This window comes from Uranotaenia lowii, chromosome 3 (genome assembly GCF_029784155.1).
Source record: "Uranotaenia lowii strain MFRU-FL chromosome 3, ASM2978415v1, whole genome shotgun sequence".
In the NCBI taxonomy this organism is placed as follows: domain Eukaryota; kingdom Metazoa; phylum Arthropoda; class Insecta; order Diptera; family Culicidae; genus Uranotaenia; species Uranotaenia lowii.
The window spans coordinates 286,458,428-286,482,471 of record NC_073693.1 but is presented as its reverse complement, the minus strand read 5'-3'; the positions used below and the strand labels follow the sequence as shown (position 1 = coordinate 286,482,471).

The window sequence follows — 24,044 nt, the reverse complement described above, 5'->3', positions numbered from 1 at the left end:
GTGATCTGGCGAACGTGGGGTGCCCAAGAAATTGGAGAACGGTTGCTAGGAACCGAGTGAATTTTAGGAATTATGTTCGTCAAGTTATGTCGTGAGACGGAATACTATGTAAATAAAAAATAAATCATTTGAATTTCGCTCTTGTTTTAACTTGTGTTGAACTTGAGAATCTATAACTAATATTTAATGGTCGTTCGGACATTTTACAGTCACTTCCAAATTTCTCTACATAAGTAAATCGATTTATTTATTAGCAATAAATTGACCAAAAAATATACACAAACGGATTTATTCTTTATTTTATATTAACTAGCGCACTAGGTTCCAATAATCTTAAACCCAGACTGATTAATTTTATATCATGATACGAACAAAAAACAGAAGAAAATTACACTGTTATGAAACGTCAAGAGCATACTATATCACCTTACCTTGTCAGCATCCGGGACTTTGATGATTTCGCGTCTATCTGCGTCTTGTGGGATGTCGGATGGGCCTTCTGGTTACCGGTGGTCCAACACCCACGCTGAATGTAGGCGTTTCTCCACTGGGCAAAAGCGAGAATGGGCTTCCTGCTGTTGCCAATGTTGGGCCGGTGGATCCACTTCCGGCTGAGAAATTAAAAGCCGGTGGCTGACCGGCGTTGGAGCCAACTGAAAAATTAAAGGCCGGGGCCTGACCAACTGGGGAGGTGGCACTGGCTCCATTGAAAATGCCTCCACCGACTGGTGCTTGTGCTGTTGCTGGAGCTGTGGTACCACCAAATGAGAATGGTTTCACGGTTGCTTGATTGTTGTTGGTGGTATTATTTGCGCCAAGTGAAAATGGACTACCTGCAGATTGGGTCGCATTTCCAAAGCTTGGCAAACCGGCACTGTTGGCGTTTGCGTTACTAGATCCAGCGGAAAAACTGAAGCCCGGTTTGGCCCCTCCCAGCGGAGCAGCTGTCGAAGATTGTTGACTACCTGCGCCCGCGAATGTAAAGCTGTTTGATTTGATCGGGGCACTAGCAGCGGGATTGGCATTGGGAGCAGCATTGTTTCCACCAAAGGAGAATGGCTTGCTGGCTAGCGGGGCTTGAACTCCGGACGAGGCTGCACCAAAGGAAAACGTACCATTCAAGTTGTTGTTTGCTGCCGTCGGTTGGGCAGATGTTGCATTATTGGAAGCCGCTCCGAAGATTCCTCCTGAATTGGTATTATTGTTTACCGATGATGACCCAAAAGGAGACGCCATTCCTCCAACGGCGCTGGTTGTAGAACCAAATATGTTACTGGAATAAAAACAAAAAAAAATTTATGCATTTACATTAGATTTTAGAAGAAACAGTCCTAACTTCTATAAACTTATGAACTTATCTAATCTGTTAGTTTGTAGGATCTTGATTTTTTAATACAAACTAACAGACATAAACATAGTAAAATTATACTAATCTGACCTAGATTCAACTTACCTGCTGCTAACCGCTTGACTGCTCTGAGGCGCACCGAACACCGATGTCTGGCCGAACGCGTTTCCTGCTGCTGTTGCTGGTGCCGTACCGTTTGTATTCGATGCCGTACCAAAGACAGGGCTGGAAGTCATTGAACCTGATCCGAAGACTGGTGCTGCTGCCGTTGGTGCTGTCGTGTTGTTGTTTGATGCCGATACCGCTCCGAAAGTGCTGGCCACAGGTTTCTGTGCCCCAAATGCCGGTGGAGCATTTGAGTCGTTATTGTTGCTGCTTGTTCCGAAAATGCTGGTCGAAGCCGCCGATTTTGGGGTGTTGTCCGTGTTACCACTGGCAAACGTAAAGGTGCTGGTGCCTGTGTTGGAGTTAGCGCTAGACGTAGATGATTGACTGGTGCCGAAACTGAACGGTGTTGCTGCTGCTTGATGTTTGCTTGTAGCGGGAGCGTTGAATGCATTCGTATTACTGGCCCCGAAAACGGGCGCAGTGGTCACTGGAGACGGTTTTGATCCTCCGAAGACTCCAAAGCCGGAATTTGTTGTGGTAGAGCTAACTCCGAAGACCGGAGTAGCGGACGGGGCCGAAGTTGCAGTTGATCCACCGAAAGAGAAAGCAGGTGCTGGTGCTGTTGGTGCGGTTGTCGGTGCGGTACTTGCGAATGACGGTTGAGAGGGGAAAGTGGAGGGAGCAGACCCAATGGCCGAGGTATTCGGTTTTGACCCGAAGGAAAATGCTCCAGCGGATGTTGTCGATGCCGTTGTCGGTGCTGCTGAGATTGGTTTGGAAGTAGATGTTCCAAAGGTGAAACTGGCGGTTGCGGCACTGGAGGCAGCTGTTGAAACTTTAGTACCGAAGGCTGTAACGGACGTTGTTGTTGATGATACTACTTGGGCAGCGGATTGCGTAGGTTTGAAAGCACTAAAACCAACTCCACTGCCAAAAGTGGTACTGACAGTGGCAGCTGGTGCTGGAGTGTTATTGGATGATGCTGGTGGAATCGAAAAAGCTGATTTAATAGACGGCACCGCAGCCGGTGAGAAGGATATCAGATTTTGAGCGGATGAATTGATTGCGATGGCTGATGCAGCAGTAGTCGATGAAACTGCCGGAGATAAACTAAATCCTGTAGAAGCGACTGCCGGAGTGCTCGTAACAGGAGCTGCAGATGAAGCTGTTGGAAAAGTATAAGCTGGTGGTGGTTCTGAATTTGTTGCCTTCGCATCAGCAACAGGTGTTCCGAATGAGAAAGTACTGTTAAGTTTTTCGTTTTGTTTATCGACTTGTTTTGTCGGTGTGCCAAAATTGAAAGTAGAATCACTCGGCTTCGAAATGTTATTATTACTCGAATCGGATACTTTTGGTTTGGCTGCTGCCTCTGTAGTAAACTTGCCAATGGGGTTTGTGAATCCAACGGTTTTGTTGAGATCATTTGGAGGGTCAATTTTTCCCAAACCAGCATCTTTTATTGGATTATTGATCAGTGCAGAAATTCCACTTATTTTTACAGTTTCGTTGTTTTTCTCAGCCTCAACAACTGTAGGCGAATCGACAACGTCCTTTGCAATGGGAATTGTTATTTCAGGAACAACAACAGGATCCTTCGGCTTGCTGACTTCATTTTCTCGATCATCGAATTCGTCGCTCAAACAACTCAACATCAATGAAAGTTTAGATTTCTCAACCTGCTTCAGGCTAACATTTTCACTGCTCAGATTGGGTGATTTTTGTTTCGGTTTAATAAAACTTATACGCCCACCAATTTCATCATCCTCGTCGGATCCGAAGTTCAACTCATCATCAATTCCATCTGGACGTAACAGTATTTCGTCGTATTTCTTGTTGAACAGCGTTATTTTTGGTTGCATTGGACGTGGCTTGACCATCACTGGCGGGATAGTCATCTCCGGTACCGAAACCATCCGAGTTTTTGGAAGGGGTTCTGATTCTATACGATTAAGTTTTCCAATAGGTTCCCGGTTTTCGAACCTAGTTTCCCCATCAACAAGAGCGGTTCCTCCGAAGGAATGCTGCGTCACCATCGAGGCAAAAGACTGATCGACATTTAATCGTGCAGGACGCATCTGAACCGGCTCGATGCGCTTTGGAGTTGTCATGACCAAACTTGAACTCAGCGAACTGGAAATGTCGTTATTTTTCTGACACAAACGCTTTTTTTGATAGTCGGAACCTTTCAAAGGTGGAGAACTAGATGAAGGCAATTCTCGAGCTCGCTTTACTCCTCCTGGGCCAACAGCACCCGAATCTACCTCCGAAAGTTCTTTACACTGTTTCTTTATTCGATCAGCATCCAACTCCTCGTTGTTGATCCGCTTCCTGGAAATCTCCTTCAAAGCATCCAAAACTGATCTGGTTGGAGCCGAATCCAGTTCTGCTGTAGGTGCTATCACCCGATTTTCGGCATCGATCTCATCTTCGCCACTTCCCTGTTGCTGCGGTGTCATTTTCAAATGTGACTCTGTAGGAATCAACAAAGATCCGGACCTCATAATGTTCGACCGGGTGTTAGCCTGAAAAACCGACTTTTCCGGCGGGGCAATGCGAACCGAGCTGATCGACGAGCTGTTGTTGCGCCGAGGTGAATATTTTAATTCTTGTTTCTTCAAGTGAACCACCGGAAACTGACCCGGTTTGCTATATAAACTGGTCAAGGATTGACTTCGGTTCAGCGCTTGCGATGTGTCATGGTACTTCACCAAGCGATTTACCAATCCTCGACTTTGGGCATCTGTGTAGATCCTGTAATTGAAAAATACTTTAAAAAAACCCAATTCTACAAACGAATAAATACTCACTGCTGATCGATCCGTCCAAATCCGCTCGCTAGATTGCTGCTGCTTTTGAAGCTGGTCCTGCTGTTCAGCAGGGGAGATGTTGGTTTTCGCTTAGCACTTGTGCCCGAACCTATGATAACCGATTTCGAGGGGCTACTGAAAAACTGAGACCGATTACCCCCGATGACCCCTTCCAGTCGGGTGGATTCTGCCATTGAGCTGTTACTAACGCTTCGATCAAAATCTCGACTTCTGCTGGGAGCCGTGCCACCTAAACCAAGACCCGTGTACCGGCCTCCCGTTTGACTGTGATTCATTTTTATTTCCTGCTATTGTAGAAATTTAAGTAAAAAAAAACTGAATTCTCAACTAAAATTTACAACCATAACAATGTCGCTAACCTCGAATCTTTCCACATACGGGAATGCTTTGCACTGCGCTAACAATGAATTTGCTTCCGAGGACCTTGACCTTTAGTATACCTTTAAAATGTTTAAGATCCGGGAACCGGAAACGGTTCCTTTTCCTCCGGGACTAGAAACAATAAACTGACGGTCGGTATTTCTACGCTTTTTCGACTATAATTTGCGGTGATGAACTCAACAAACAGGACACTTCGAAGCGTTTTCGCCGTTTTTGCGCAACCTTGCTAAACGAATTCCATCCGCACGGAAAACGCAGGCTTCTTACGCTAACGCTAACGATAGTCATCGTCATTTTCTTCATGATTGGGTGGGTCGATGATTGTTCAACATTATTTTTTCTGAAGGGCTTCTCCAAAAACATATGCACTGAAAAAAACTTTCTGACATTCGACGGCCATCTTTCGAGACGAAAAGATACGTTTCTTCTAGTGCTGAGTATAAAATTATATTTCCGAGTTGTTTTAAGCGATTGAAAAGTGTTTTATTGTGAAAAAACAAACAAGAATCTTTGAGGAGTGGTTTTTAATTAGTAAAAATGGAAGACCCCGGCGGAGCCGGCGGTGGGGAGCCGGATAATTTGAGAAACAATTCAAAAGACGCCAACGGAAAAAATGGCGGCGGTTTAGCTAAAAAGGAGCGTGTGTGCGCGTACTATAAGAAGAGTGACCAAGGTCCCTATAGAGTTGTTTTTGACATTTCTTACGCACACTTGCTGAGCGTGTACAGATGAGACGGGACAATTAACCTCCAAAACTCTCGGTACAAAAAACGGACAGACGGTCGACAAACATGGTCGTTTTTTAGGTTGATTGTCCCAAAACTAAAAAGTGTTGGTGAAACAACCAGCATAATATCACCAACACTATCAGCGGCAAATAGGACTATAAAGTGGTTGTTGAAAGAGTACAAAGCAAAGATGATGAAGAAATTGGGATCAATAAAATCAGTGTTGGTCAAGTGCTAAAACAAAATGCGTTTTCAAAATCCATCCTCGACATTAAAAAAACGGGAAGAGCTAAAGTGTTAGTGTACTTCAACGATCTGAATGAAGCTAATCGTCTGGTTAAGTGCCAAAATCTTAAGATAAAGCAATTGAATGCATATATACCAAAAAGCTTCGTAGTCGTAAAAGGTGTGATAAGTGGAATACCGAATGATCTGGATGAAAAGGAATTAAAAGATGAAATTGATTCTGGAAAAGAAATCGAAGAAATATTCAGAATGAATCGATGGCAAGATGGCAAAAAAGTTAAATCGAATCGCGTCGGTATCGTCTTCCGAAGTAACCAACTTCCATCACACGTAAAAGTATTTTCGGCAAACGTTAAAGTCACTCCGTATGTTACCAAACCAATCATGTGCACGAAGTGTCTACGTTTTGGTAATTTTGCACTCAACTGTAAAGGAAGGAAACGGTGTATCAACTGCGGCGAAAGCCATGAAGAGGAATGTGTAAATGAAACCAGATGTGGAAACTGCAAAGGTGCACATAAAGCAAGCGAAGAAACATGTCCAGCAAAGGAAAAACAAACGAGAATAAAAACGCTTATGGCTAGCAAAAACCTTACATTTTTTGAAGCCAAGCAAGAATTAATAACACCTACCCGAAATGGATACAGTATTCTAGAAAATGCCGACCAATTTCAAACCATCCAGGAGAACTACTCAACTGTTGCCAGGAAAGGATTCGAAGGAAAAGCCCCAGCTTCATCAAGTAAGGAACGAAAACAAAATCCATCGGCTCAGGCTAAACTAACTCCCAACAAGGAGAAGGAGGTAACACAAAAGCAGCCAGCAATTCAGGTAAGAAGCTCCAATTTTAGTCAAAACAATAATCGACAGCAAATAGAACAAGAAGTAGACGCAGACGGATACACAACCGTCCGTGGTGGTAAAAGGCGTAAGGCAACATCGGATACAGATGAAACGGAAACAATAACTATTCAAAAGCACGTAGAACTGAGAAAGAAATGGAACGACAAAATACAACAACTGACTGACCAAAAAGAAAATATTATGAAAACAGCAGAGGGGGCCTACAAAAACTTGACGTTTGCCTTAGCTAACAATGAAACTATCAGGTTAGATTTACTGGTACAAACATTAAATAATTTAGCCAGCATTCTAGGTTACAACAAAGATAAGAATATTCCTAATACTGATGATAACATTCAAGATCATACAGAATAACATCCAAAGTCTTATCAAAAATAAAATTGAATTAGCATACATGTTACACCATGAGGAGCTTGATGCCGCCATACTCTCTGAAATATGGGCACCAAGTGAAAAAATACATACCTTGAACATAGCGGGATATCATAGAATATTACAACCACGTAGAACAGATGTTGGAGGAGGAGTTGGTCTATTCTTAAAGGATAACTACAACTATCAACAACTTAATCTAACGACAACTAATATGTTTGAAGTTTTGGGAATACATGTTCCAAGCATGGACCTGTACATAGTTTCTGTATATGTCAACCCACGAATACAAATAGCAGACCTGACAGCGGCGTTCGAAAAATTACTAAATGAAACAAAAAATTGGCAAAGAGTTATCATAGGCGGCGACTTCAATGCCCATAATGAACACTGGGGCTGTGAGGTAACGAACAATAAAGGGAAATACATTTATGATACCATATTGAACTCAAACTACTTGATACTGAACGACGGTACAAAAACCTACAGACCAACACATATAGGTCATAGAGCCAGTGCAATCGATTTAACTCTATGTACGGTTCCAATCTTTAATGGAACAGTTTGGAAGGTACTGGATCAATCCATTGGTGGATCCAACCATATGGTGATACATATAAATTTTGAAATCATCGGGACAAAAAGAACTAAACAAAAATATAATTTCCGAAAAATTAACGAAGAAATGAGCAAAATTCAAGCACATGAATTTAACACACTTGGAGAACTAGAAACCCTCATAACCAATAGCATAAAAAGCAATAGAATAAAAAATAACTTTACTGCTAAATTCTACTGGTGCGATGAGCTTTCTGTTCTTTATGAAGGGAAAAAGAATGCTAGAAAAAATTTTAACAGACAATCTACCATAGAAAACCTGATCAAATTTAAAAAAGCATGTGCAGAATTTCAAAGAGCCAAAATAGCTCATATGAGAGAGAAATTAGAACAAATTACTAAAGATATAGACCCTAGAGATATCAAAGCGAATTGGAAACTAGTTCGAAATTTAAAATACCATTACGAGGATAAACAAAAAAACAACCTGATTCTAACCTCAAAAGAATTAGCTACAAAATTTCTGCAATCCAATTTCGATTCGGATTCCATACCAGCTCAAAATGTTACCTTGCCCTCTATAGAATATTCAAACAAAATCCTATCCCTCGAATTCTGGAGTGAAATGCTTCACCGCAAAAAACGTTCAGCTCCTGGGATAGATAGAATTTCCTACGAAATGTTACGAAATTTAAAAAGCGAAGTAAAGCTGACTATCCTTGATGAATTGAACGCAATTTATATTAGAGGATACTTGCCAGAAAAAATGAAACAAATAAAATTAGTTCCCATACTCAAACCCGGTCGTGACCCAAATGATATTGCCTCATATCGCCCAATAGCTCTTTTACCAACGTTGACAAAATCGATCAATCATGGAGTATTGGATGTTGTGAAACGTCACGTGATACAACACAACCTGTTACCAAAATTATCCTTTGGATTTCAAGAGAAGAAATCCACGGAGGACTGTCTAGAATACGCAACCAACATACTCATGGAAGCAAAAAGGAAAAACGAAATCAGTATAGGAATATTTTTCGATTTTAGCAACGCGTTCGATACCGTCAATATAGAGACACTTTTGAAAATACTTATTGACATGAGATTCCCTAGCGATGTTGTCCAATGGATTTACAATTTCCTCAGAAACAGAGAAGTGATAATCCAAACAGAACAAGGACCAGTCACGACTATGGTAAACAAAGGCCTTCCACAAGGGGACGTACTCTCACCTACGCTGTTCAATATTTACACGGTAGGACTACATGAAGACAACGACGGAAACGAGACGCTGCAATATGCTGACGATTTCTTTAAAATAGTTCGTGGGACATCTAGACAGATGGTGATAGAAAAAGCCCAAAGGGCAATCGACACGTTCCTGAATATTGGCAAAAAGCTCGATCTCAAAATAAATCGGAACAAAACCAAGATTATACTGTTTAACGACAAGAATGTGGATGTTGGTATTAATATTGAGAACTTACCAGTAGAAACGGTACGCCATTATAAATACCTAGGACTATATCTGGACAGACAAATGAATTTCGGATCTCATGCAAGAGCTTTGAAACAAAAGGTAACCGAACGGCAGAACATGCTCAAAATCATTAGCAGTATAAGAAAAGGAGCAACCCCAAAGGTTATGGTTTTGTTCCTGTGGTAGAGTTACACTGAGTAAGTATACTCTGATATATTCTACTCCCACGCTCACATGTACGCCCTCGCTGATCATCCCACACGCAGTCTGGTAAGTACAACATCTATGCCTGCTCCGCATTCTAAGTCTGGCTTCCGAGCGTATAGCACCGGTTACCACAGAGTGGCGACGAGTCGAGAAAAACCCGCGCGTGCGTTGAAAGTCGAAAAAGTTGGATAAGCGAAAAAGTAGCGTGCCTAAGCTTGCGTTGAAATCGTGAGTTTTGCTGTTAGAAAGATGAAGAAAAGGTGATAAGAGTTTGAAAGAAGAAAAAAAATAATAATTTCATCAATCCTTACACCCAAAATAATCTGCACATCGCAACTACGTGAAAAACTACATATTTTTTATCCAATTGATTTTCACGTAAATGCTACGAAAATAATAAGCGAACCTTGATGAGAATGTATTGGTGCAGCAAACAACTGAATATCGAAACTACGTGAATTTCCAATGCGTACAATGCGTACAATGCGTTATGCAGATGGTAGTTAATCTTGGTTCCATTACAATCTACGTGAATTTGTAATGAATTCGACGAAAGCTAAACATGTAAATTAAAGAATATCTGTATATAAATTTACTTGAATTTCTCACAAATTCTATAATTTTTGAAGATGAGAGCTAATGTTATCCGATAATAGATTCTAAGGAAATTAATAATAAACACTACTCATAATAAAGATGGTAGCTAATGTAAGCTACATTTGATACCTACGGGTTCTGAATATTTTATTCATATCTGTCTTTACTTGAATTCCACATGAGCATTAAATCGAGTTTATTTTATTACATGCTACTTAAAGGATCATTGTAAAGCATGTTGTCTGGACTAGGCGACGTGATATGTGATTGAATTCCTGCAACAAGTCGTAGTTCGCCCATAATGATTAGGCGACTTGAGGTATGTCTCAAGTCACCTGAACAAATCTGGAAATCTCCGACTTATTGTAGAAACCCAATCACGAATTACGTCGCCTAGTGCACACAATTATGAGCAATGATTCTTCAAGTAGTATCGAATTTAACTTAATAGCAGATTTTATTTCCTACCGCAGGTCTGCTAGGTTTTCTGTAAACATTAAGAAAACGAACATTAAATTAACTAGTAACATTAAACAAAACAAAGTAAGATCTGGACCTACGTATATAATAAAACTTACCCATTCTCTAAAAGTAAACAAAACGAAGGGAAATGAGCGACTACGAATATTATAAAACTTACCTCTTAGTACAGAAATGCTAAACTTTCGCGCTTCAAGCTTGTTGTTCGAGAATCCATGTTAAATTTTTTCATAAACTGGGCGGAACTACCTGAATGATGAGCATGCGTATAAAAATACGGAAATATGTGGAAATAGGTATAGGGTTTTCGGCTTAAAAGTTATTGATAAATACCATTTTTAAATTTTAACTTTTTATTAAAATTATTCTTACAATTGCTTATCTTGTTTTGTTCATACTGCTTCTGAAGGAGAGATAACTTTATACTTGCACTGATATCTTTCATTATCACACACTTTATCAATTAAATTACTTCCTTAGAAGACTTTTTATATATTCAAAAAACAAAACCGTTTACTCTCATATATAGTTTATATTTTACAATGTTATTAAACAAATCAGTCCAGGTTATTAAAATATTTTTTTTCTTTGAAGTAAAATGTGTCGTTTATCATGCACAGCAATAGTGGTAAACTCGAAAACATATCTAATCGGAAAATTTCTACTGTTTGACTTTTTCGAATCGCTTTATACGCATAGTAATGCTCATCGAATTCACCAACTTTCCATTCATTTACTACAACAAAGTATTTTTTTTCATGAAGAATGAATTCTACTATTTCAAACAAATATAAAATTCCATTGATTCTGAGTGTTAAGAAGTGCCCTGATCTCAAACTTGTGCCTTTATAATTGATCGAGTTTGCTAGAAAAAAATCCAAGCTGCTGCATATGGAAAGTGGTTGAACAAGTTCTGAAAAATAACTGCGACACTTTATGTTAAACATTTGATAATTATCCTCATTTACGTTTTCTGAGAAGAAATTTTTCTTAAATACATCATTGGAAAATTGCAAACTCGCTTTTATACCAAGAGTATAACAAATTTTTTTACGTGAATTTATAATGTGTGAATATTGCTTAAATCCTTTATGTTTAGCTTCGTTTCTGAAGCACATCATATCTACCACAGGTCCGGAAGCCGAAATTACCGTTGGATAATGTACAATGAAATGATGTTTTGGTTTCAAGTCTTGTTTAAACAATTCTAAGTACATTGCATGATGTTTTTCAATTTCTTTTCGCAGTTCCGTTATATCAGCAGGTGAATAACAATGTAATAGACACAATTCTGTCAATTTGACTAAAGCTTTGCAGTAATTCCAAACATTATCGTAATGTGGCACATACTGTCCAATAATAAAAGTGAAATAATATATAAAAACCTGTGTTTCACTTGATGTCATTCTCAATGAAACAGACTTCCGTTTTTTATTGGTGTTGTACACTTCAATTGCATCCGGCATACGTTTTAACTCGTTCTCAACGATTACATTGGCAATCTCCCTTTTCCTTTTATTGAGAATTTCTAAAGAAAAATATTTTTTCATGTAAATTAAATAATCCAGAACCTCGATTATTCCATATTTGCAAACTCCGTTACTGAATAAATCGTGCATGGCATCGACAGTCTTATTTTCCGTTACATGAAAGAAATTGAGTTCATTGAAGACTGAATTGCCGCATATTCCCGATTCACTAGGTTGATTTATGATAACATCGTGATTATAATCTGCAACGCGTCTCAGGCAATCTGGATGTTCAATAGTATCTTTTTTAAGGAGTTCCTTTGGCCTCCTGCAAAATCTACAGAAAAATGTAGCGTTGAAACCACTTGAAAAGAGTAACGAGGAATGGATCCCAAGATTGTCGCCTTGAAATAAAGTCAAAACAAATTTAACAACTACTTGTTTTCCTTTGCTGGTTATGTTCAATCCAGGTTCTTCTAACGTTTTGAAAACATCAATTAAAGGAGAGAAAAGCTTGTTGACTCCAGCGTTTCTGATATCAGTTTTTTTGATTAATCCGGCAACAAATATCGTGTTTAGTCTCGAACGAAAAGCATCCGGGATTGTCGGAATATTATAGTATATGCCACAAGTCGTATGGCGGATGATGTGAGAACTTTGTGAATCGTTTATTTCGAATTCATCTGCGTATAGCCATATTGGGAGAATCAGATCCTTAGCATATTTGGATCTCACATTTTTCCATGTTGATCCATTAACATGATTCGAAATGTCTTTTGATTTTTCCATTTTAGAGGTGTTCTCGAGCGTGTCTTGCAATACATTCTCACATTCAAAAAAAAGTCTCAGTTGCTCAGCAATCGGCATCAATATTAAGAAGCTATCTTGATTTTCTTCTTCTTCTAGAATGTTCCGTAATTGTAGATTCGAAGACTGGTCAAGCGAAACAATAGTTGGTAATTGAAATAAGCCCTTGTTTTTCAGTTTTTCGAACAGCTTATGATCGGAATTCATAGAATCAAAAAAATTATTCATAGATTCAATTATCTGTTTGAAAGAGAAGTTTACTTCCGGATCACCAGTATCCAAATTCAGATTGTCCAAAACAGAAGCAATATCCGAAAGCATTTTCTTTACTTTTTTTTGGATCTCATAAACATCTTTTCGGGTTATATTATTTTTGGAGTGTAGGCCCAGCGTAAAATTCAAAGCAGTGTTTTCGAACTCTTCGATGAATCTGTTTGGCTCGAAGTCCTTGTTTTGCAGCTTCTTTTTTTTGTTTGGTACATCATTCTCTGCCGCTGTAGGTTCCAATGTAATAGATTGATCAGCGAGTTCTGTGGGTTGCAGTTCCGATGAATTCGAAGGTTCAAGCTCTTCATGTTTTAAAATATGTTTTTTAAACGTATAAAGTTTGGAAAATGTCTGACGACAATTGACGTGCGTACATTTATAATCGAACAAAGCTGGTAGTCGATGGTCGTTTTTTAAATGTTTGAAATATTCGTTCGGATTCGGCATGGTACGATTGCATTTCTCTATAAAACATTTAATCATGTTTTTTTCCTTCTGTTTTGGTTAGATGCCTTTTTAGCTCTTCGATAGCACTGTACGTTTCGAGTTGTTTGATTTGGTAAATGTAATCTGTTATAAAGTGCCACACTAGTTTGGAAAGCTTTGCATATGGTAAGTTATGCACCGCTGTGAGCTTCACAACTATATCTAACGCTCTTGCTGCTGATTGTGTATGGTATAACTTTTTGTGGTATCCAACGATGAATGAACCTTCGATCTCTGTAACCGAACCTACGACAACCAGCTTAGGCACTATTGGCAGACCTTTGTCCTTATAGGTCTCATATAATGATTCTAGCTGCAAATCTATTTGAGCGGATGTTGGTACAAAGAGTATCGTATCTTGTTGCGCGTCTCTGATTGTCGGTTTGTATCGCCGACCTACAGCGATTGGCGGAAGGATTGCATTGAGGGCCAACAAAAGTGCACAAAGTTTGGTGTCTAGAATTGTAAATGATTATTTTATGTTTACTAAATATTTTTTGTTTTTAATATTCCAAGTACCCCCCCCCTCCCCCTATGTAACAGCAAGTAACGCAGACTCAACCCCCTCTCCGCCTACATGCGTTACGTAATTTGTGTACGACGCCTTATTGTGAATTCGGATCAAAAATCTTACCTGCTGTCGAGTTATTTACCAACAACGTTTGCAGAGTTGTGGTAAATGGGTCGACCGCTTTTTTTGATAGAACTTCTATCACAATAGGCCGCAGTTCATCCAACCTTTTAATTCCGTTAGGAGCTTTGGGGAATAACAGCTGGAAGTCGATATCAATCTGTAAAAGACATGAAAGTTTCATGATGAAACGAAAAGGTTATTAAAAATAGATCTAATGAATTTTAAAAAGTTTCAATATAAATTTCGGCTCAAATCGAAAAAAATATGAATAGTAAAAGATAGTATGAAATTCAGTTTCAGTTTTAAAAATAATTAAGGTATCATAAAATATGGTCGCCGTTCGGTCTAAAGTCATTTGGCATAAAGCCGTTTGGCATAACGTCGTTTGGCATTAAAGTAGTTTGGCATAAAATCATTTGGCATAATGGTCATTTGGTATAATGGTCATTTGGCACAATGGCCGTTTGGCATAATGGCCGTTTGGCATAATGGTCATTTGGCATAATGGCTGTTTGGCATAATGGTCGTTTGGCATAAAAATATAAAAATTTATAAGGTAACATAAAATGTTGCTAAAAATTAAAATACATAAGTTTTTTTTTTCAATTAACCGATTTTCTAGGTTTAATCAAATCCCTAGGAAGGCCCCGTGTTTCTAGGTTTACCCAAAGCTAGGGACAATCCCCTAGCCCGGTCCGCAACGCGAAGCGTAAGGACCATACTTCATTTTAGTTCGGACGCGAAGCGTGAAGAGGCTTCCTCGAAATTTTGATCCATCATTTTATGCCAAACGGCCATTATGCCAAATGACCATCATGCCAAACGGCCAATCTACCAAACGACTTTATGCCAAACGATTATTATGCCAAACGGCTTTATGCCAAATGACTTTATGCCAATCGGTATACAATCATAAAATATAACACAATAAAAGAAACCTACGATACGCAACTATGTGAGCACCATTCACAATTGGATTGGATTTGATTTTGTATTAGAGGATTTTACTGACTTGGTCTTTCTTCTTCTTATCCTTCACAATTCTTGTTGATGTTTTGTTTTGTTGTTTTATATGGGAGCCCCTTGGGTTTATTCATACCATTCCTCACAATTCAGAAAATATTTCTAGATCTGAAAAATAATTTAGAAGATTTTAACAATCAATAAGTTCCATGGAAAAACTATTTTGTTGTGGGTAAGAATTTGTGAAAAAATTGAAGATTGATCTAATGTATGAAATCTGAGCCATGGTAATGATTCATGATAAAGTAATTTTTCACTTTTCTTGACAGCAAACGTAAGCAAAGCTACGTAAGCAAAATTCAAACGAATGATGTTCATAAAAATTAAAATAAGTACCAACGTGTTTCTAATAATTTTATGGGCAATTTGAAGCGTATAATTGTGTTTAATAAGATAAGATGAGGCAAGAATCTAGAGCCGAAGAAGTCCTGTGGTAAGATACTTCTTATGTTTGGCGTAGAGTTAAATGAAGTATCATGGAAGAGGCCTTTGGTTGTTTGTTAAAAAGTTAAGCTGAGTACAATATCACTCAAAAAGAAAATTTGGTTCAAAAATTTTCTTGGCTGTATGCTAAAATCGCTCTTTGATTCAACATTTTTCATCTTCGAGCAAGTTAAACTGAATAAAATGAGGCTGCATAATACGTAGCTGTTTACAATGAGGCAGTTCCTCGAACAATTTTTATAAAAGTTAACAGACAAGAAAGCTACAATAAATTTCTTGCTTGAATGTGAATTTGGAAATACATAAACAGTTATTTATAATTATATATTACAAATTGCTACTGAATATACCTTGGATTTCAATAACTTTGCTGTTCCTCTATTTATCAAAAAGGATTAAGATACACCGATGTAAGTGGGGACGGGTTTCGATATAGTATAGTTAAAAATTTGATGCGAACAAAAACTCGCTGTAAACATCCGATATTGTCAAAGTCGCTTCTTTGTTACAGTGATATCGAGTGGTTTGATCATTCTGATTGTTTAGTTTTGAAAAATAGTGCAGGGAATTGTTGTAATAGCCATCGTCTGCACTAACCCCGGTGTATTTTATAGGAAAATCAATCGACCAATTCAATACGATAAAAAAAACCTTCTTAAACTACCCATCTTCACGAAGCAATATCTATTGCGAATCTACTTTAAAGGCACCATACATTACACCACAGTTACGCAAATTCGATGAGTTATTTGAATATATGCATGTATTTTGTCATTGTTAAAACCATTTGCATCGTGTATGGCGCATTGTGTATGAACATTTTAAAATAATATAACAGTATATAGCCTTAATAAAACTACTTTTATAAAAAAAGTATAAAGCTACTTACTAGTTGATATCCATTTTCGTATTTTAATTGTGGATATGTTGTAAAAATTTTATCGATGCATTTTTCGGCGCGAAGGTGTTTTTTTCGAAACTGAAAACTTGTTTTCCAGTTATCAAGGACGGTTGACCAAGGTTGGCAGTTCAACTCCAACCATTGGTTAGCTTCAATAACCAAGCGATCCAACTTTTCCTCAGAAGGCGGACCGATCTTGCAAGACTCTGCATGTTTTTCTTCCTGTAAGTCGAGCCTACGCTTCCTTTGCTTTATGTTTCCAATCCTATTAGCTATTTTGCCACTATTGTTTTTTCTGCCACCGGCTTTTGGAACATAATATTTCTTCTGTAAATATGTTTTTATAAAATCATTAGTCAAATGCTATTAATGCAGTCTTATTTTTTAAGACTTACAGCGTCTTCGAAAGGAAACAGCGTTGTGACAGATAACGCATAAGTTCTAAGGTCTTGAGATGTTAAGGAACTCCTATTTTGAAGATGCCATTGAGCAATGACATCGACGAGTACTTTTGATTTATGTTGAGAGAGCTCTCCGAGTTTGGCTTTGGAAATAACTTCTCGGCCACCTTCTGAATTAGAAAGAATTTGTTCTAAAATTCGGGGGGAGAAATTGCTCGAAATTTCTTCGAATTTTGCCATAACTGTGTTCGTCGGATCTGAAGAACCTCCAGACGTTTCGCCATAACTTTCGCTTGAATCAATAATGTTCCTTGAGTTGGTGCTGTTCGTAGGAGACTTATTTCGAGCTAATGGAACGTTTCCTTCAATGTCCAAGTCCAACGGAATGATTTCCGGTTGGATCATGTTTTCAGAATCATAACCGTACAGGATCACCTCAGCTAAGATTTCCTCAGAACCAGCATCTGCGCATTGTCGTTCCGGACTTGTTCCTGACATTCTATTTTTCTTAATTCCTTAGCTAAATAAAAAATAACAATAAAGCCAATGTTAAAAGTCAACCTTCTAGATAAGATTGATGATTAGTGCAGTTAAAATTTGTCTTATGAGTTGCAATGTTACTATATACAGATCCCGTTCGATTTTGGCAACATCCGAGCAAAAACCGTTCGATTTTGGCAACATCCAAAAAAATACGTTTTTTATTGTAACTTTTTTATTTTTATTTCAAATTAATAAAATTTAATGTAAAACGTGATTTTTTTCAATTTGGCTTATTTATAATAGTTTTAAATTGTAAAAACACGAAATGGCAACATTCGATTTTGGCAACATAAAATTTACGGGCGTGTAGCCAAAAACGAACGGGGTCTGTACTATAAAATTTATAATATAATATATGATAATTGAAAATGATCATCCGTTAAGAGGACCGGCTTTAGATTCCATGTTAATATAAATTAACAAATTTGTAAAAATATTTGTATGAAAAAAGTGAAAATCATTATTTAATCATTTTAATTCATAAATTCAGATTCAAAATAGAGTTTAGATTCTGTTTTTTTTTCAGATATCATATCAGAATGGGGATAGGCTTAATAGCGGCACGTTATCCAAACATACGGAAAAATTGTGCCTGTATCTAGGTTTCATATTGAACTTTAAGAATAAGAATTCATATTTAGAAAATATGAGAAAAAAAAAATGTTAAAATCACATACCTCTAACACCAACTTTCCCGGCAAAATGGATGGAAGTCGCAAAGTTGTTGGTCATCAGTAGCAACATGTAGCAACTGCCACAGCAAAATTCAGCAGCAGCTGAAAAGCTCCAGGCTCACCAACAACGAAATGAAGAACTATCTGGAAAAAAGAAAAAAAATATCTTAAAATTCTTATACTTATTCAAATTAGAATTCATAGAAGTTGGGAATTATTTGGGCCAACAGCAACCGTACCACAGCAACCAGTCACAGCAGCAGAAATCCTCCAGGCTCAACACCAACTTAACTTCTGAAATTGAAAAAGATGAGGAAAAAACATTTCTTAAAATTTTCGAATTCTACCGAAAAATAGTTTATTTTTAAATTATGTTCAATATTTATCTTTTATAATTTGATCTACAATTAAATCTACAATTAAATCTACAATTAAATCTACAGATTCTGCATTATTTATGCAACAATACAGAATCTGTAGATTTCATAATACCATTAATATCGAGTTCGACTAATATTTTGGTTAGAGCCGTCGAGAGCTTTGATTCCCGGGACAAATCGTTTTCGTCTGCCTGCTCTCTAGTGCGCAATTTATTACCTGATTTAACCAACTTACCGTGTTCCGACTTTTCTAGCAGATCTACTTTTGCAGCGGCTTTTTGCACTTCACTCAAGCTTTTCACAATATTAGCACAATATCCACTTCTTACGCGCGACTCTCGGAATTGAAAATGGCGATTGGCGGTTTTCACTTTTCAGCATAGCCGTGGCGAAGGCGCTGACAATTGATGTTTATATGTATGCGTGAGCATACGATTAATCCCGAATGCTACACGTTCACGAAAAATCAGCCGCAATGGGGTTATTTTCTGATCCACTTACAATTTACGTGAAATTCATGAGTGAATTACGGTGAACAAAATTAGTTATTGTAGGACACTCGTAGAATCGATGGGATGGTACAAAATCAAAGTTTACGTGAAAAATCCCGTATAATTAATTTCTAAATTATTTTGGGTGTAGTGGGGTAGTGAACTGAAAAAAAAATGAAAAAAATGGAAAGTTTCTCTGCCTACCTAAGCAAGATCGTAGATTCAGTGGAAATATTATAATTATTTGATTGAAATCTTGCTGGTGTACTGAGTTCTGAAAATTTTATTGATGAAGAATTTATAAAAAAAAAAAAAGGAAAGGAAATCAGGAAGGTGCGAGAATCTGTAAAACCAGTGAAAATCGTCATCTATAAAAAAAAAGTGAAAGTTTTACAAAACGCTCAAATAAGAGTGCAATTGAAATGAATATGGGGATCTCGAAAAAAAGTGTAAATAAGTTTTCAAAGTGAAATGACGTAGAAGAATGGAGTGAAATTTAGTAAATCCTCATCAGCCTAAGAAAAAAGTACCTACAAGTTTCAATTTATGATGCGCGTTGACTCCATTTTGAGTTTCTCGGGAGACGCATCAGGTGTTGAGTTTCCCGCTTGGGAAATGGGCGAAAAAAAAGTTTATGAATGTGTGAGTAAATGTTGAAGATTCTGCCGTCCCCTTTACACCCACGACTAATCGAGCTGCACGAACAGGTATGTTGCCATACAGAGAATTGAAGTTAGAACTGTTCAAGAGTGTAGAGTTTATTTTGTATCTATTTTTCATGTAGCAACTAAAATGGTTCATGGTTTATAAAGACATGAATTATTCTTGATCAACAGAAAAAAAGGATCAATTCAACATTTTATGACCAAACACACTCCTGAACAGCAACTATCAAATGATTTCCACTGACTCAATAAAAAAAAAAGTTTTTGAATCCGCCTTATATTGCGTATAATTTGCAGAATCTCTGCCCCTTTTCAATTTGCTGGCAATTAAAACTATGAGCCAGAACCCAGAACGAACCAACACAAATGAGATGCGACGGTATGTGGAATTGCGCCTCTCCACAACATAACCACGCACGATCGGGTGATCATCAGCATGCAAAACTTCATAAAAGGAAAGAGAGAGAGAGGGAGAGAGTGCTTTCAGGACCACTGTAGGCGATGAGCTTTCAAGAGACCATTCAGTTCGTATGGCTTGAATGGTGAGTGTTTCAATACACTGACAAGCTGAAACTAAAGTAAGCTTGGGTATGAATTTTGTGCTTGAATGGAGATGCCTGGAATGATAAAAGTGGTAGTAATTAAATTTACTGTTGAGAACTCTAGACTGAGTTGTGTTTCAATACACTAGTAAGATGCAGTTTTTACAAACCTCTTGAGTCGTCGTATTGGTAACAAATTTTACCAAAGATAGCAGCGTTTAAAAATTGGTTTGGAAGAAAAGCTCTCAATGATTGGTTTGGTTTCGGCGTTGAATCGCATAATTGAAGAGTTTCGATCAGCATGTGTTCAGTTCCATATTCAAAGACAGTTATGTATGACTTCGATGTTTGGTGTACAGTTTCTAGAAAAAAAAACGATTCTCTTGTATTCGAAACATGCTGATCATAGATGCACATGTGATTAAATTCACTTGATAAATGAATGGAAGGACAGTGTGGGTGCGTAATTTTTTTCTTCAAGATGATGATCCATTTTCACTGAAATTCAATGAATGAATGTTTCTGTAGAATTGTTTACAATGAACCTCCACAAAAAGTTTTGATAAAATTATTCAATTTTATCATGTTAAAAAAAAAATCACAAAATAAATTTATTTTTAATAGGTGACTCCCAACTTATTTCTAGTCTAGGCTTTTACAGTTTGCCTCAGTTAAAATTTGCACATCTACCGGCTTATGGTATAAAAAAGGCATGGACCACGTATTTACGCTGGTTCGAAAATGTAATGATTGCTACCAATATCAAAAAAAAAAAAAAGTTGGATGAACACTTTTCTCCAAAACATCACGAGTGTTGGTGTGAAAGGAGTGAAAGGTCTGAGTTTTGGGACATGGCAATCGAGATTGATGAAACCATTGAGAATTTCATACCTCGTGTTCAACAATAGGCGGAGACTTGTAACTTTGGTAAAACGGAAATGTAAAGCAAACAAATCGCTTTTATTGACAAAATCATCAATTATGCGCCGTAAGACATAAGACGCAAATTGCTTGAGAAGGCGGATTTTTACAATGGATCAAGTTATAAAAACTATCATATCTCATCAAGCAATCAAAAAAAAATCAAGTTTCCCAAATGAATTCCCAACCTCCTCCCAAAATTGGAATATATCAGCTCACCGTTAATAGAAATGGCATTCCAAGATACAAGGATTCTGATTAAACCACCTACAGAAGATGAGGCACGTTCTGCTTACAAACTTCAATGTTACCGATCTTCGAATTATGGTCATTACAATTTTAAGTGTAAAAATCAACCGAATGATAACGCTTAAAGCCGTAAGAGCTTTGGTTTTTGAAGAAACAATTCCAACTCGAGCAATTTTGACTACCAGCCCAACACTAAACGTTTCCAGAACGTCAGAAATGTGAAAACTGATGAAAATTAATAAAAAAAAAAAAAACTGGAAAATATTCCGTATATAGTATAGAAAATGATAATGATGAGTTCTGTCATGTAAAATAGGAGGTGTTGAAATAGACATTCGGGCCCGAGTTATTGACCTTAGTCTATAATTCTATTTATTTTCATATTTCCCTATCTCTTAAAAACGTAAACTAAAACTAAGGAAACAATTGTAAACAAACAAAACGAGTTTGGCTTTTTAAACCCTGAAGGTATGAACCGTTTCAAATAAAGAATTAAAAAAAAAAAGAAATAGAAATGTTACTTGATTCTGGTTCTGTTTATAATTTGATTGACGATAAGACGTGAGAATACATGAAAAACGAATGTGTTAACATACAAGCTAAGCGGTTGGACAATACAAAAACTTTTCAGGCTTATGGTAGAGTACCTCTGAAATTAAAGACAGATTTTTATGCAAAAATAGAGGATGGTTCTGAAAAAAAAATCTCAACAGAAATTACTTTTTACGTTAAGAAAATAGACAACAAGCTCTTCCGGGCAAAGAAACAGCACAAACACTTGGAGTACTTCAGGTTGGACTACATATTTCTATAAGATTTGGGATAAACAACGAAATCGTTTCCAGAATTCAAAACAAACTTCAAGTTGACCCTTCTTATATGCAGAAGTATTACCCCTAAAATTCGACCTCTTTAACGTTGCCCTACCCGCTTGTTGTAGAAAATTAAATTGAAAATAGATAAAATACTTGAAAATGATATAACCGAACAAGTAACAAAACCTTCAACATGGATTTTTACCATTAACTCTAATTCTAAATGATAACGAAGAACTGAGATTATGCGTAGATAAGCGACGAACAAATGAAGCAATCCAAAGAATGAATCATCCATCACCAGTTTTTTAAGAACCTGGCTACAAATTCAATGCAGCTAAATTCTTCAGTATTCTTGATAATAAGCAAGCATTTCATCAAGTTGAACTGGCAGAAGAGAGTAAAGAAATCACAACGTTCATTACGAATTGGGGTCTTTTCCATTATACCAATAATTATTTGGAGTCAACTATGCATCTGAGTTTTATTCGAAACTTGATGAAAAGTATTTTATCAGGTTGCAAAAACACCGTGGTTTACATGGATTCATCAATTCATATATTTATCTAGGGTCAAGCTGAAAAAGAACACGGTCAATCTGTTCTAGAGACACTGACTAAGCTAGAGTCATTTGACATCCTGTTGAATATTAGTAAATGCCAGTTCAACAAGTAGAAATCGAACTGGCTTGTTCTCCCGGCAGAAAATAAAGTTAAATCTCTTCTTCACTGCCGGCAGCCAAAAACCAAAGAGTAGTTGAGTAGTTTTCTCGGACCGATAACATATGTATCAAGATTCATAACAAACTTAGCTATCGAAAGTCATCTCTTATGTGACTTGTTGAAAGATTCTTCGTCGTTTTGCTGGGATGCAGCACACAATCAAGCGTTTGACGTTGAGAAACAACGAATTGGATAAATTTAAAATCTGGAGTACTACGATCCCCAAGACTGCACCTGACTTGTTGTTACTTACGCTTAAAGATTTGTACCGAGCAGTTCTGATCCAAAAAAAAAAAAACAGCAACCTCGAGCTATCGCGTAGTTTATCGTAGTTGTGTAGTAGTACATATATTGATTGTTATTACTACAGCATTGTGTAACCGTATACTAAGCCTTGCACACCATGAGCATTTGAGTATGAAAAGTAGACTAAGAGATCGGTGCTGGTGGCCAAATAGCGACAAGGATGTCGTTATGTGATGCGAGAAATGTGAAGGGTGTCGTATTATCCAAATTCCTGATCCTCCTGAACCAATGCATTGTCGACCTTTACCTAGCAAACCATGGGTGGATATCGCTCGCGATTATATGGGGCCAATGTCAACGGGAGATATATCCTTGTTGTGACCGATAATTACAGCCTCTATGTAGAAATCAAAATAATGACAGTCATAACCAATCAAGAAATTATCAAGTGTCTCGAAAAAACAATATGTTCAAACACTGGGGACTTCTCAAGCGAAAACTCTAGATAATCCAGTTCATTTCTTCGAAATTACACGAATTTTCCAATAACATGAAGATCCACTCAACCACACTACACCATATTGGTCGTAGGCTAATAAAGGCGTGCAACGTCAAAATCGTTCACTTCTAAAAAAGGATGAAACTTGCCAATGCTCTCTACGGTGATTGGATATCAGAATTACAACAGTATTTGCAAATATACAACAGCACGCCCAACACAGCTACCTGGAAAGCACCATGTGAGCTACTTAAAAAAAAAAATGTTGGTATAAATGACCTGATATCGGAGATACTGAAACATCTACTTTGCTGAACAAGATCGATTATCGAAAAAAAATCAATGCAAAAGAATCGGAGGATTGAGACACAGATCTAAAACTTATTCATAAGAAAAACGAGATATTGTACTGATGAAGGATCTGCATACCCAGAATAAACGCTCCACAAATTTCGTGAAAGAGAAGTTCGAAGTTAAAGTCACAAATTGTATGATCTTATTTTGGTAAACCGTATGACAGGAAAGTGTCATACTTGAATTGATAGAAGGTCCCTCGTACGATCAGGGAACTCATAGTCATTGTAGTACTTTGTCAAATGGTACTGGAGTTCCACACAGAAAAAAAATCTGAATCCTTAACAACACTGAAATTGAAAACCTGTATC

The 24,044-nt window shown here is 37.5% G+C and overlaps 2 protein-coding genes across 5 annotated transcripts; both read right to left on the bottom strand.

Annotated features, from left to right (window-relative positions):
* Nucleotides 1–223: 223 nt before the first annotated feature.
* LOC129754078 (mucin-19) lies at nt 224–7,736 on the bottom strand. 3 transcript variants are annotated; one of them, XM_055749945.1, is made up of 5 exons: nt 4,644–6,059; nt 4,264–4,571; nt 1,454–4,207; nt 432–1,273; nt 224–344 (listed from the first exon to the last, which is right to left on the bottom strand). In XM_055749945.1, the coding sequence occupies exons 2-4, from the start codon at nt 4,557–4,559 to the stop codon at nt 466–468; spliced, it is 3,858 nt and encodes a 1,285-aa protein (XP_055605920.1). In that variant the 5' UTR covers nt 4,560–4,571; nt 4,644–6,059; the 3' UTR covers nt 224–344; nt 432–465. The 3 variants fall into 3 exon arrangements, with proteins under 3 accessions (XP_055605920.1, XP_055605918.1, XP_055605919.1); XM_055749943.1 differs by having other exon boundaries at nt 265–1,273; nt 4,644–7,736; XM_055749944.1 differs by having other exon boundaries at nt 265–1,273; nt 4,264–4,568.
* Nucleotides 7,737–10,581: 2,845 nt separating this feature from the next.
* Nucleotides 10,582–17,988, bottom strand: LOC129754079 (uncharacterized). 2 transcript variants are annotated; one of them, XM_055749947.1, is made up of 5 exons: nt 17,853–17,988; nt 16,627–17,152; nt 16,220–16,558; nt 13,864–14,020; nt 10,582–13,685 (listed from the first exon to the last, which is right to left on the bottom strand). In XM_055749947.1, exons 2-5 carry the CDS (start codon nt 17,128–17,130, stop codon nt 13,219–13,221), a joined length of 1,467 nt encoding a protein of 488 aa, XP_055605922.1. In that variant the 5' UTR covers nt 17,131–17,152; nt 17,853–17,988; the 3' UTR covers nt 10,582–13,218. The 2 variants fall into 2 exon arrangements, with proteins under 2 accessions (XP_055605922.1, XP_055605921.1); XM_055749946.1 differs by lacking the exons at nt 16,220–16,558; nt 16,627–17,152.
* Between the last annotated feature and the right edge of the window lie 6,056 nt (nt 17,989–24,044).